Source organism: Pimephales promelas, chromosome 11 (genome assembly GCF_988280905.1).
Source record: "Pimephales promelas chromosome 11, fPimPro1.hap1.1, whole genome shotgun sequence".
NCBI lineage: Eukaryota > Metazoa > Chordata > Actinopteri > Cypriniformes > Leuciscidae > Pimephales > Pimephales promelas.
Window position 1 is genome coordinate 35,565,710 of NC_142779.1, and position 13,096 is coordinate 35,578,805.

Below are 13,096 nucleotides of genomic sequence, written 5' to 3' on the forward strand. Positions count from 1 at the left end.
CCTAATGTGGGACAGTACTTCAATGAGTCAAAAATGTGTGGTGAGGCATGTTTTAAACATTTTTCTATTTTAACTAAAGAAAAAAATGTTTCATGTAGGCATTGATGAAATGGAAAAAGGATTTTCATGAGATTTTTCAGAATCTGTGGTCAGATATTAATATGTAATTCCTAAAAAATAAGTCAAAGAAACTCACTTTAAAATAATAAATATATATTAGCCATGTAATGATTTTATTAGTACTAAAGAAGGGGTTTATCCATTATTTATTTATTTATTTATTTTTTTGTTGTAATTATACCAAATTATTTTGGTCCAAAGTGTTTCTGTTTATTTTTTAGATGTTATACAAATGCATCACTATAATTGATACAATGGTTTTGTTTATGGATTGTAATACTGGTTTACTGTAAATGGATAAATATGACCAAAGATTTTGTTATTTTCTACTTGTTTCATTCATAACAAAGAAAATTGCTAACTAAGATTTAAGAGAGAATAAAATAAGATTTTACTATTCTACATGTATCAATGTGATTTTTGGTATTTTATCATAGATTTTTCAGTGTCCCACATTACAACTGTCCCATATTAGGAAGCCACAGATTTTCTCAGACAACTTGCAATAAGAGCACTAATATGTCTATAATTTCTCTTATGAATGGGTTATCTGAATTTTTGCTTTAGATTTGATTAAGACACATACTGGTTTTTAAAATGGTATTTGGTGTGGATTTAAAGTTGTGGTTACACGTTGCAATATGTCACAAAATATGAAGTGCAAAAAATGTCCCACATTAGGGCAATTCACCCTATATAAAGTAAAAAAAAAAAAAAAAACACAAGCAGAAACAATAAAGTTTAAAAAACACAAGCAGGTTATAACTGTTTTTTTTTTTTCGTCATAGATCAAAACGTGAAAATATTTAGAGGCTTTGTTAACCACCCAGATAGCAGACTGACATTGAATCAACGTGGAAATATGACATCGAAACAACGTTGATCTGACATTGTTTTGCTCATCGAATTAACGTTGAACCAACGTCAGACGCGTCATTCTTTCAAAACTAACGGAAAATCAACTTGAAATCAACGCGTTGTTTCAACGTTATGAAAGCAAACCAATTTTCGATTTCATTTAGCTTTGAAGAATGCCACGTCTGACGTTGGTTCAACGTTAATTCGATGAGCAAATCAACGTTGTTTCAATGTCATGAGAGACGTCGTTTCCACGTTGATTCAATGTCAGTTTGCTATCTGGGCAAAGACCTTTCAGGCGATTTAACAAAACCCCATTCAAAAATCCCACAGCTAGACTTTAGAGCGAGGGAACCGGAAGTGCTAAAATGCTAACTCACTTCCGTGTTTTGGCCTACAAAGAACTTCGGCACTCTATGGGCTATAGACGAATCCGGCGAAACTACCGGAAGTAAGCGGGCGCCATTACTGAGTTGTTGCTGGGTAGCGTTGCGCCATTGCCTCCTATTGTTTTAGTTGCAACTTGCGTCCACTGGAATAAACAGCCCGCGATTTACGACTGTCACTAACGTTACAACGTTATCCCTTGTATAATGTCGAGTGGGTAAACAGTTTCCGTTATAAATTGTTTCAATGGTGGCAGTAAAATTTCAATTTTGAAGAGAAAACACTGTGAATACCCCGGGTCGACTGCCCCTGTCTAGTGCCGTACGGTTTAGACAGATTTCCTGGGCGAGTACAAGACGCGGACATTCGCGTATAATAACAATTATTTAATGACATAAGTAAAAATTATATAATAAATATGTGATATAGTGATCAGCAAAATCTCCTCTCTTGCTATTTTTTCTATTCAATTAACATGCTATGGTCATTAAATGGCTTTCCTGAGCTAAATGTAACGTTATGTGACATAATTGTTTTCCTGCTGTTATATTGACCTCTTTCCATGGTTTAAAAACACTAATTGGTCGATATTATGTATACTTTCTAGCTGTAATGTTACCTTACCCTTGCCTGTTGCAATGTGAAAATGAGATAAATAATGGACACAAATGAAAAACATGAATTTGTTTATTTGATTTCATTCATTTATTTATTTATTGTTGCCAAATGGACAGATCTTTTTATAGTTTCCTCGTTAGCAAACGTTAGCCTAGCTAGCTTGCCAAGCTATTTTCATAAATAACGTTATCTGTAAGATCGTTTGTACCTTCATCTGTGACTGGAGGCCACTGCAGTCACAGATCAAACCAACAAGTCATTCTGCCTGGCTGTAGCTGTCATCGAGGGTGAGTTCGCGTTATCACCGAGGTTTGTTTACATACAGGTGCATATGTCTGTATGCCTGTGTAACAGCTCAGTAATGGCGTCGCCACAAGATGGCAGCCTACACAGAACGCTCGTCGGATTCGTCTTCCGCATTTGACGTAAGGATGCTCGTCCATTTCCGGTTGTGTAGATTAAAGCGGAGGAAAACCGGAGAAAACGGGATTATGGCAGAGTCTTCAATATTTACTGTCCTCCCGTCTTTGAAACGAAACGTACATACGCTTAGTAATTTTATATATAGTTATGTTTATAAACACAACGAGGGGTGTCTGTTTTATCTGTTTTTGTGACTAACGTTTCATTAGTATAACCATGGAGTATAAAATTCAATATAAATTCTCGTTATTGCATTGGACTCTATATCGGCGGAAGTTATCGAGCATCCTTAATCCTTCACCGGAAATAACGCCGTGCATAGAGCCCATTGAGTAACGCAGACGAGGATAATTAATCACTTACAGCTGACACATGAACTAATGATAACGGTAACCAAGGAGACAAACGAGTGGCGGGAATCTGAACAAAGAAGACGCGTGAGGAATGAAAACAAACTGAAGGGCCATAGAAATGAAACTAGACTGAACATAATGCTGACAATTACCTCTTCTGATAATTATATAGGCATAGAGCAATAACCCTGATGCTCATATGACTCACCGCGAACAGCTGTGTTGATGACTAACATCAGACAGGTGCCAGTATAACAAGCTTTATCAGTCAGCGGCCAAACGGCCAAACTGCAATTATTTACTTATTTAGAAAGCCATTAAGAACATGTCAAATCTCACTCCAAAATCTATAATATAAAAATATATATTTAGGGGAATTTATATTTAATATTTAGAGAAATTTCCCAGCATTGCATCTCAACAAAGCATATTTTGATGCAAAAATACAATTTAAATATATATTATATTATTTAAATATGTTAGTAGTGTTTGTTGTACTGCCCAGTTAATTAAATTACATATTTGCTACTTTACTACTTGCACATTTATTTAATTTGGTAAGGAAGCGTTCTCTCCTCCCTTCTCTGAGTGTGGATCAGTCGATCTCCGGCTCATCTTGCAGGAGGTCTGGTCACTGTGACCACAGGGGAAATAACAGCATTATTCTCTGTCAATCTGTGGCTCATGCAAACACACACTCCCTCGGAGCTGCTGAATCTGATCTTCACTGCATTTAACAAGCATTTGAGGTGATGATCTAACAATATCATTATCAAACCTGGCACCGGAGCATGTGAGATATAATGTTCATCTTGGTGATTTCCTCAATTGCTCAGGCTCGAATGACGGCTCTTGTTTAGCACCTCTACATCTACATTTTTTCATGTGGCCGAGGCTTTCGTCCAAAGACCTTGGCATCAGCGTCCAGCTCGGGTGACCCACAACAGCTGAGGCCCATCCTCTGGACACTTCTGATTGGATTTTGAGGGAACAGATGCATCACTCACTACCATTTCACTGGATGTTGAAGGATAAAAACACAACATTTTGACACAAATTCACTCCTGTCATTAATTAATACACTGAAGGCAAGAGGTTGAGAACCAAAATGTTGGCCCATATTGATAGGATAGCATCTTGCAGTTGATGGAGATTTGTGGGATGCACATCCAGGGCACGAAGCTCCCGTTCCACCACATCCCAAAGATGCTCTATTGGGTTGAGATCTGGTGACTGTGGCGGCCATTTTACTACAGTCAACTCATTGACATGTTCAAGAAACCAATTTGAGATGATTGGAGATTTATGACATGGTGCCATCAGAGGATGGGGACATGGTGGCCATAAAGGGATGGACATGGTCAGAAACAATGCTCAGGTAGGCCGTGGCATTTAAACGATGCCCAATTGGCACTTCCAATTGGAATAAGTTTTGAAATAACCGATTGTTTCGCATGATAAGACCCTTATTCATCGTCTGGTGTTGTTTAAAGACATTTGAAGCTGCATCTGAAACTGTTATTAACTGTCTTTTGGACCTTGGACTGTTTGGTTCCCATTGAAGTCCATTATATGGAGAAAAATCCTGGAATGTTTTCATCAAAAACCTTAATTTCTTTTCGACTGAAGAAAGAAAGACATGGACATCTTGGATGACACGGGGGTGAGTAAATTATCAGCAAAAGTTTTTTCAAAAGTGAACTACTCCTTTAATTACTAATACATTATAAAAATCCAAATCTGTATCTGCTTATATAATTTATTGGATCTGAGCTGACATGAACTAACAATGAATGGTTGTGTTTTTGTAAACTAACATGAATTCAATTCAATTCACATTTATTTGTATAGCACCCTTCACAATACACAACGTTTCAAAGCAGCTTTACAGAAACATTACACTTTACAGTGATCTGTTATCAGAGATAAGTTATGTATTTCAGAAGTGTACATATACAATAATGTATTAATTAAAACAATGTAATAACTTAAGGCAGAAACAATGAGCTCATTGAAATAATAAATACTTGTTTGTTGACAAATGTGTATGACATACAAAATTGTAGTATATAAATACTGTAACAAATATATTGCTCATTGTAAGTAAATGCATTAACAAATGAGACCTCACTGTAAAGTGTTACAATCATTTCTAGTTGCATATTTTTTTTAGTGCCAGAGCCAAAGACACATTTCCCTTACATTGACATGGATAAGAAGTAATTGACTGACAGCTGTGACCAGGGGAAATCAATTGAGGCAATTTGCATTCATTAAGCATAAATCTTGGTGGCTTCACTGCACCATATTTAGAAGGTGAATCATCTTTTTCCCTAATACAAATAACATGAGGTGTTTTTTAGCATATGACTAAACCTGCAATTCACTGGATAAATTTAGCATGTTCCCTTTCCATGCAACACGTGTGTGTTTCGGACATCTTAATGGGAATACTTTCAGCGATGCGAAAAGCCAATCTTTTAATGAAATCCACCAAGCTACAGGAATAGATTAAGTGAAGGCCTAGGTGCAACCGTAGATATTCCTATAGCAACAGGACATTTCTGAATGTTAGTTGGTGAATTTATGCCGCTTATGTGTAGTTATCTTCTACTTATTGATTAGTGTAGTCTGTCTTGATAATCTAAAAATCGTGTTCAGGGGGCGGGGTTTATGTAAATTCTAGGGTTAGTGATGAGGAAGCTTGTGTAGTTCCTATCAGGCGTTTGTACGGAGGCGTATTGCATTCACTTGAAGAAAAAAAAATCTACTCTGTTTTTCCGAATTAACGAGTTAATTTTTCATGAGAAAAAAGAATTTTCTCTGTTTTTCTGAATTAATGAGTTAATTTTTCATGCGAACATTTTTTTTGCTCTGTTTTTCTGAATTAACGAGTTAATTTTTCATGAGAAAAAAAATTTTTGCTCTGTTTTTCTGAATTAATGAGTTAATTTTTCATGAGAAAATTTATTTTTTGCTGTTTTTCTGAATTAACTCATTAATTCAGAAAAACAGAGCAAAAAAAAAAAAATTCCATTAAAAATTAACTCATTAATTCAGAAAAACAGAGCAAAATTTTTTTTCTCATGAAAAATTAACTCGTTAATTCAGAAAAACAGAGCAAAAATTTTTTTTCTAATGAAAAATTAACTAATTAATTCAGAAAAACAGAGCAAAAAAAAAATTTCTCATGAAAAATTAACTCGTTAATTCAGAAAAACAGAGCAAAAATTTTTTTCTCATGAAAAATTAACTCGTTAATACAGAAAAAACAGAGTAGATTTTTTTTCTTCAAGTGAATGCAATACGCCTCCGTACGTTTGTCCTTAAAAATGATTTCTTTAAAAGCAAAAAAGAAAGATCCCTTTAAAGATTTCTTTAAAATCTTCCTTTGCTTTGAACTTTGAGCATCGTAAATTTGCACATGTTGTTAATGCTGAAACAGCAACACTACGCTAATTACAGTTAGAAAAGTGAAATCATATTCAACCACCCCTTTAAGCACATCGTTGCCTTGTAAATGTATCCTGAGTCTATCAAACTGCTTGACAGGAAAATAAAACAACACGTTTGTCTGTAATCACAAAATCCCGTCCACAGAGACAGAGACAGGATCATCCCAGTGTGGCGAGGGGATCGTGTCAGTGAGTCGAGGTCCGAGTGATTATTTCAGCTTATAAAGGCTCGCTGAGTGATGGACAGGACCAGCTGAGGCCGAAACACACACAACACGCCACGCTTTAGGCCGAGGTGGACACGCACCAGAATAATAAATAGATTTGTTTGGAAACTCAAATTATGGTGAAGTACGCTGAATAAGCCAGGCGGTTGAAGTACCTATGTTTACTGATTAGCCAGGGGGTGGTTTGTTTTTCTTCCACCTTTCTTTTCCCATTCCTGTCAGCCTCTCGAGACATGTCGAAGCTTTCTCCATTCCCAGGCACAGTACAACCGACGAGAACGGTTCACGCTTTTCGATGTTGCTTTACAGCTCACTGAACGTATTCTCCTGACAAACTCATTTTGAAATCACAGGAGTTTTACAGAGAACGATTGATTTGGGGGCAGCGTCTACAATAGAAGAGTAATGTCGTGATTCGGCCGTCATCGATCAAGCACAGCGGCCGTGAATGTAAGGTTAAAGGTGCTGTCTCTTATATTGATGTGTGTGTTCAGGAAAGCAGATGCTAATTTGTTTGATTAATCCTGAGTTAAATAAGAATGGCAAAAAGCAACATCCCCCATACAGAAGACCAGATTAATGCATGCGTATCACAACCTATGAGTATTGTGTCATTTTCGTTAACAGTATAAAGGTGAAACTCGAAAAATCTGAATATCATGCAAAAGTTTATTTATTTCAGTAATTCAACTTAAAAGGTGAAACTAATAGACTCATGACATGCAAAGTGACACATTTCAAGCCTTTATTTCTTATAATGTTGATGATTATGGATTACAGCTTATAAAAACCCCAAATTGTGAAAAGGTTTTCATAAGCTTTCATTATCATCAAAATGGCTTGAAATATCTCAGTTTGCATGTAATGAGTCTATTAGTAAGTTGTCTATAAAATATAGTATATTAGTAAGTTCAATTACTGAAATAAATAAACTTTATTTGCATGCTATTCAAATTTTTCGAGTTTCACCTGTGTGTTTGTGTATATATATATATGAATAAATCCAAATAATATGGTATTAAGATGTTATTGTAGAGAAAGCTGGTATTGTTGCAGTATTCTTCATTATGCTTCACTGTTCCTCCCTAGTCTTTTTAATTTATTTTATAAACTTGGCATGAGGATTGACGAGGTTTCAGAAGGATGAAGACGAGCCCCAGAGCCAAACGCAAGCATCTGTCTCAAAGTCAGAGATTAATTATTTTCTAAAGCTGAAAACTATTATATATTGTTTGGTGTTTGTTTGTTAAAATCTGAGTATGTAAAGTCTTCCATAATTTAACATTTATGAACATTTGATTTGATACAATTAAGTGGTTGGTTGTCATGTCGACATTATAACCTTTTAATGACAAATTCAATGTAGAAAATATTCATGACACAGTTATAATGCCTCATGACAGCCAATGTCAAAACCAACCACATGACAGTTTACTGAATTTTTTTGATCAAATAAATACAGCCTTGGTGAGCAGAAGACACTTGAGCCGCTGTAGTCACTCGGACCATTTTAACAATGTCTTTAATAACTCTTCTAGGCCGCCAAGTTTCAGTCCCTTAGAAGCCTATATGGAGGATTGATCCAGCTCTCAGATTTAATCACAAATATCTTAATTTGTGTTCTGAAGATGAATGGGGAACAACATGAGGGAGAGTAATCACAGTTTTGGGTGAACTATCCCTTTAACAGCTCAAAAGCGAATGATCATCTGTGGATGTCCCGGTGGTCCCGTCGTCACGGACGGGTGTGTTATTGTTGTCACAGGCTCCTGCTGTCTGTGGACTATTTTTGTGGCTTTCTAGGCTCTATAAATGGAAACCTCCTGCGCTCAAGAGTTATCGGGTCACACTCTCACTCATGTCAAGCTGAACACGTAGGGCACGGGAATGCCAGTATAGCAGCAAACAAGCCTTCAGCACAACACACACACACACGTGTACACATGGCCCTGGAAGAGCCACATCGGACCTGGGGAAAGGTAAGCCCAAATGCCTAGGAACTAGCAAGGAAAACCAGTCAGTTCTTGTGTGGACTTCTGTTTAGCGAGACCGTGATTGTCGGGGTGTGTGAAGTGCGCAGTTGACTGGAATTAGTCTTTCAGTTTCAGCAAATGTTTAGGATGTTTGAGAGGAGCAGAGTCATTGTCGGTGCAACTCTATTGCTTGAATTCTTCACAAACCACTTGACTATATGTAGTCATTCATAATTTCTCATTAACCCAATCATTCAGAGGAGTTTTGGAGTCTTATTTGAGATTATGCTTAATTCAACACACACATATGGTAACACTTTAAGGTTTCATTTGTTAAGATGAACTAATGATAAACAATACATACATCAGTTTTTAATCTAAATTAATGTTAATTAAAATCCAAAGCATGTTGGTTAATGTATTAACTAATGCTAACAAATTAGATCATATTATAAAGTGTTCACTCTAAAAAATGCTGGGTTGTTTTAACCCAATTTTGGGTCAAATATGGACAAACCCAAAATGCTGGGTTAAAAATGTAATGTAAAAATTTAACCCAACGGCTGGGTTAGTCCATATTTGACCCAAAGTTGGGTTAAAACAACCCAGCATTTTTTAGAGTGTTTCCTTACACCATTTAAAGTCCCCCTCTGGTGAAAATCCAGTTTTTAATGTTGTTTATGTGTGTATGTGGTGTTTTTGATACGCTTTAAGACAAACCATGTGTAAGTTCACAAATGGACAGCATTGCTGAGTATTTTCTGCTTAAAAAAGCAGTGAACCAAAGATAAAAACAAGGTTTGAAATCGCTGGTGTTTTTGACGCCACAAACGACGTTGTAACCAATCAGGGGTGCGTTTCCCGAAAGCATCGTTAGCCAACTATGGTCGAAAGTTGGTCACAATTTCCATTGAACTCTATTGGTAACGACGGAACTTGCGACCATAGCTGGCTAACGATGCTTTCGGAAAACGCACCCTTGATCAACGTGTGATCGTCAGCCAGTGTATCTCTGAGTGAGTGAGTGGAGGCGGGGCTCATTTGAATATTCATAAAACCATGTGTACTAAATGAGACCAGGGTGATGAGTTACATTTAAGCTAGTTTAACACTTGTGTGCTGTTCGTTTGGGACTTCTGCTGTTAAGGGTCGTAAGAGACATCAGGAAACAAAATTTTGTGATTTTACTCAGTTCATTAATATTTTTACTCCATATTTGTGCAGTTTTTTAAAGGATTTTTGATTTTGTTAAATTAATATAAATAAATGTATATATATATATATATATATATGTGGTTCCTTTATAAAGTGAATTTTAAATAAAAAGCTGTTTTTGTAAAAAATATATATATATATATTAGGGCTGTGCAAAAGTTAATTGCGATTAATCGCATCCAAAATAAAAGTCTGTGTTTACATAATATATTTGTGTGTGCTGTATATAATTATTTTGTAAAAATGCTGGGTTGTTTTAACCCAACTTTGGGTCAAATATGGACTAACCCAGCCGTTGGGTTAAATTTTTACATTACATTTTTAACCCAACATTTCGGGTTTGTCCATATTTGACCCAAAATTGGGTTAAAACAACCCAGCATTTTTTAGAGTGTATATAAATACACACACATGCATGTATATGTTTAAGAAAATGTGTTATTCCTATATAAAATATTTATATTTATATAATATAGATTATGTATTTATATATATATACAGAATTTAAGCGCAAATAATTCTTAAATATATACATGCATGCATAGGTATTTATATATACAAAATAATTATATACAGCACACTCAAATATATTATGTAAAACAGACTTTTATTTTGGATGCGATTAATCGCAATTAACTTTTGCACAGCCCTAATATATATATATATATATATATATTTTTTTTTTTTTTTTACAAAAACAGCTTTTTATTTAAAATTCACTTTATAAAGGAACCACATTTTCCCCATCTTTTGGAAAATGCCATTTTAAAAGTAAAAAATTATCACTTTCACCAGTAGATGGCGGTAGAGCTCCACCATTTGCTATTTGACTAACTGAAAGACATCTTTTCACAAGTTTTTTCCAGTTGGATTCATATATTTACATATTATGAAAAATGCATTATGATTAGAATCAAACCTGAACATTTGGAGTCTTTAAAGTTTATTTATCCATTCATGGTATATGTTTATTATTGATAGTATAATATTAGAATATTACTAATAAAATAATAAAGAATGAGATAATATATATAGCTATAATAAACTGATGAATATTATATCATCAGTCCATGTAACTTATAAAATAGATTACAAACATTACTGGGTGCACTTTATTATATTTTTAGAGAACTAACGCGGATTGCCAGCTTACGTTCTCCTGAGCTGCACCTAAGCCTGCATCTAAACATAGGGATCAGAAAACGAGTACAATGAAGACTGAAGTATTTCAGTGCAAGCAAGTTAGGGTGTATAAAACACGTGTGAATTCTTGTACTTAAAACCAAACTTATTAACCCTTTGCAGTCTGTATAAATATGCATATGAATAAAATCCCCTCTGGGATACACAGACAAAATACTCTGATAGCAGGAAAGATATTCTGCCTCAAACTCTGTGATCTCGATATTTGGACTGTTTGTGTGTTTGTGCTAAATTGTATTGTCTCATCCCCCCCCCCTCTCTCCCCCTTCCACATAAGAGAGCATTTTTAGCCTCACATAAGCCTCACATCTCTTAGCCTCATTTTAGCCTCACATTTCTGATTCCAGATATCATTTTTTTAATTTTTTGTTTGTAGATCTAAAAAAAGAAAAAACTAGAAAAGAAAAAACTGTACCAAAGTTTCATGAGTCATGCCATTTGGACAAAGAGAACATTTTTTATTTATTTCAGCAAACATCATTTGGGGTCACAGCGCACAAGGTTTAAGGCAAAAAAGAAAATTATTTTTCAAGGAAAATATGTCATTTTGAAGATCAAATATGAGTTTTATGGGATAAAAATATTGACTACAGGAGGACCTTATTTAGAAATGAATCAAAAGACATTCAATTTTAGTACGACTAGTAGGAAGTCTCGAGCAACAATGTTTAAGTGATGAATAATACTGTTTAATTTGACTGTTTAAGTGCTTGACTGACTCTCATTAGCATTACGGCAGTGTTGTGTGCATAACACTTTGTGTTGGCTCTGCCTCATGTTGCATAAGCTATATTTATCGATGAGGAATTATGCCAGACGCTTCACCTTTTGCTCTTGGTTTAGCGCCAACTTTTGATTCGTGCCAAATAATCCAAGCAGGGTTCCCATGAAATAAGTTTAAACCACACACAGTCAATGATATGTTTGACAGATGAGTTTTCAGGCAGCTGCTCATTGCAAAGCGATGCATAATGAAAGGGTTAAAGGATTAGTTCACTTTTCAAAAAACATTTGCTGATAATTTACTCACCCCTATGTCATCCAAGATGTCCATGTCTTTCTTTCTTCAGTCAAAAAGAAATTAAAACATTCCAGGATTTTCTCCACATAATGGACTTCAATGGGAACCAAACGGTTCAAGGTCCAAAAGAGAGTTTCAGTGCAAACTGTTCAAAGGGCTTTAAACGATTCCAGACGATGAATAAGGGTCTTATCAAGCGAAACGATAGGTAATTTTCATCAAAATGAACAAAACTTCATTCGTTCTTCATTCGTTCCTTTCGTTCGTTGAATCAACCAAATAACTTGGAAAAAGATTCGTTCATTTTGATGAACGAGTTCGAACAGGAGAGTCACGAACGCGCATCACAGAACAGAGCAAGGCGAGCATTTGAGCTTATAAAACTTAAACTTTGTTATTTATTTATTAAATGAGCGATCGTTTCGCTTGATAAGACCCTTATTCATCGTCTGGAATCATTTAAAGCCCTTTGAACAGTTTGCACTGAAACTTTCTTTTGGACCTTGAACCGTTTGGTTCCCATTGAAGTCCATTATATGGAGAAAAATCCTGGAATGTTTTAATCAAAAACCTTCATTTCTTTTCGACTGAAGAAAGTTGGTTTCGCTGTTCTTTTCGCTGTTACACTACGTGAATTCGCTCCAGGCCAACAGTGAAGGAAATGAATAGTTGAATAAAGTCGTTAAATAAATATTTAAATCAAATATTATAGTCGTTTGATAAACTTAAGGTTGAGCCACTGTAGTCACTCAGACTATTTTAACAATGCTTTCACTTTTCTGGGCCGGTAAGTTTCGATCCAGCTCTCAGATTTAATCACACTTTTCTTAATTTGTGTTTTGAAGATGAACAAAAGTCTCACGGGGTTGAAGAACATGAGGACGAGTAATTACTGACAGAGTTTACAGTTTTGGGTGAACTATCCCTTTAAGGCAGCAGAATGGTTGGTACAGAAGATAAAGCCCTGAGTGTTTCCCAGCTTTGATGCAGTCTCTTATCATATGGCAAAACCCAAAAGCCCTTGACAGCCTTTGGACTCTTTGAGGCGAGCTGGAAATAGGTATAAATTCTCCTAAAACCCAACAGAACACCCACATGTGGGTTTTCAAACTCCCATCGACGTGCAAGCATTTATGCAAACTTAACTCTCTGGCATCTTGAGTCTGCCAGAGGTATTTGGTTTTCGCTTATCCTGCCACCGACTGCAAAGTTCCTCTCGAGAAAGCAGCATTACAAGACTTAC

General features: G+C 35.6%; 1 protein-coding gene across 1 annotated transcript in view; it reads left to right on the forward strand.

Annotated features, from left to right (window-relative positions):
* Positions 1-8,356: 8,356 nt before the first annotated feature.
* The window catches only part of mlip (muscular LMNA-interacting protein), a 48,641-nt gene continuing 43,901 nt past the window's right edge, over positions 8,357-13,096 (forward strand). The window contains exon 1 of the mRNA XM_039690660.2: positions 8,357-8,420. Within this exon, the coding sequence (XP_039546594.2) occupies positions 8,385-8,420 (36 nt within the window). The 5' untranslated portion in view covers positions 8,357-8,384. The remainder of the gene's footprint in view (positions 8,421-13,096) is intronic.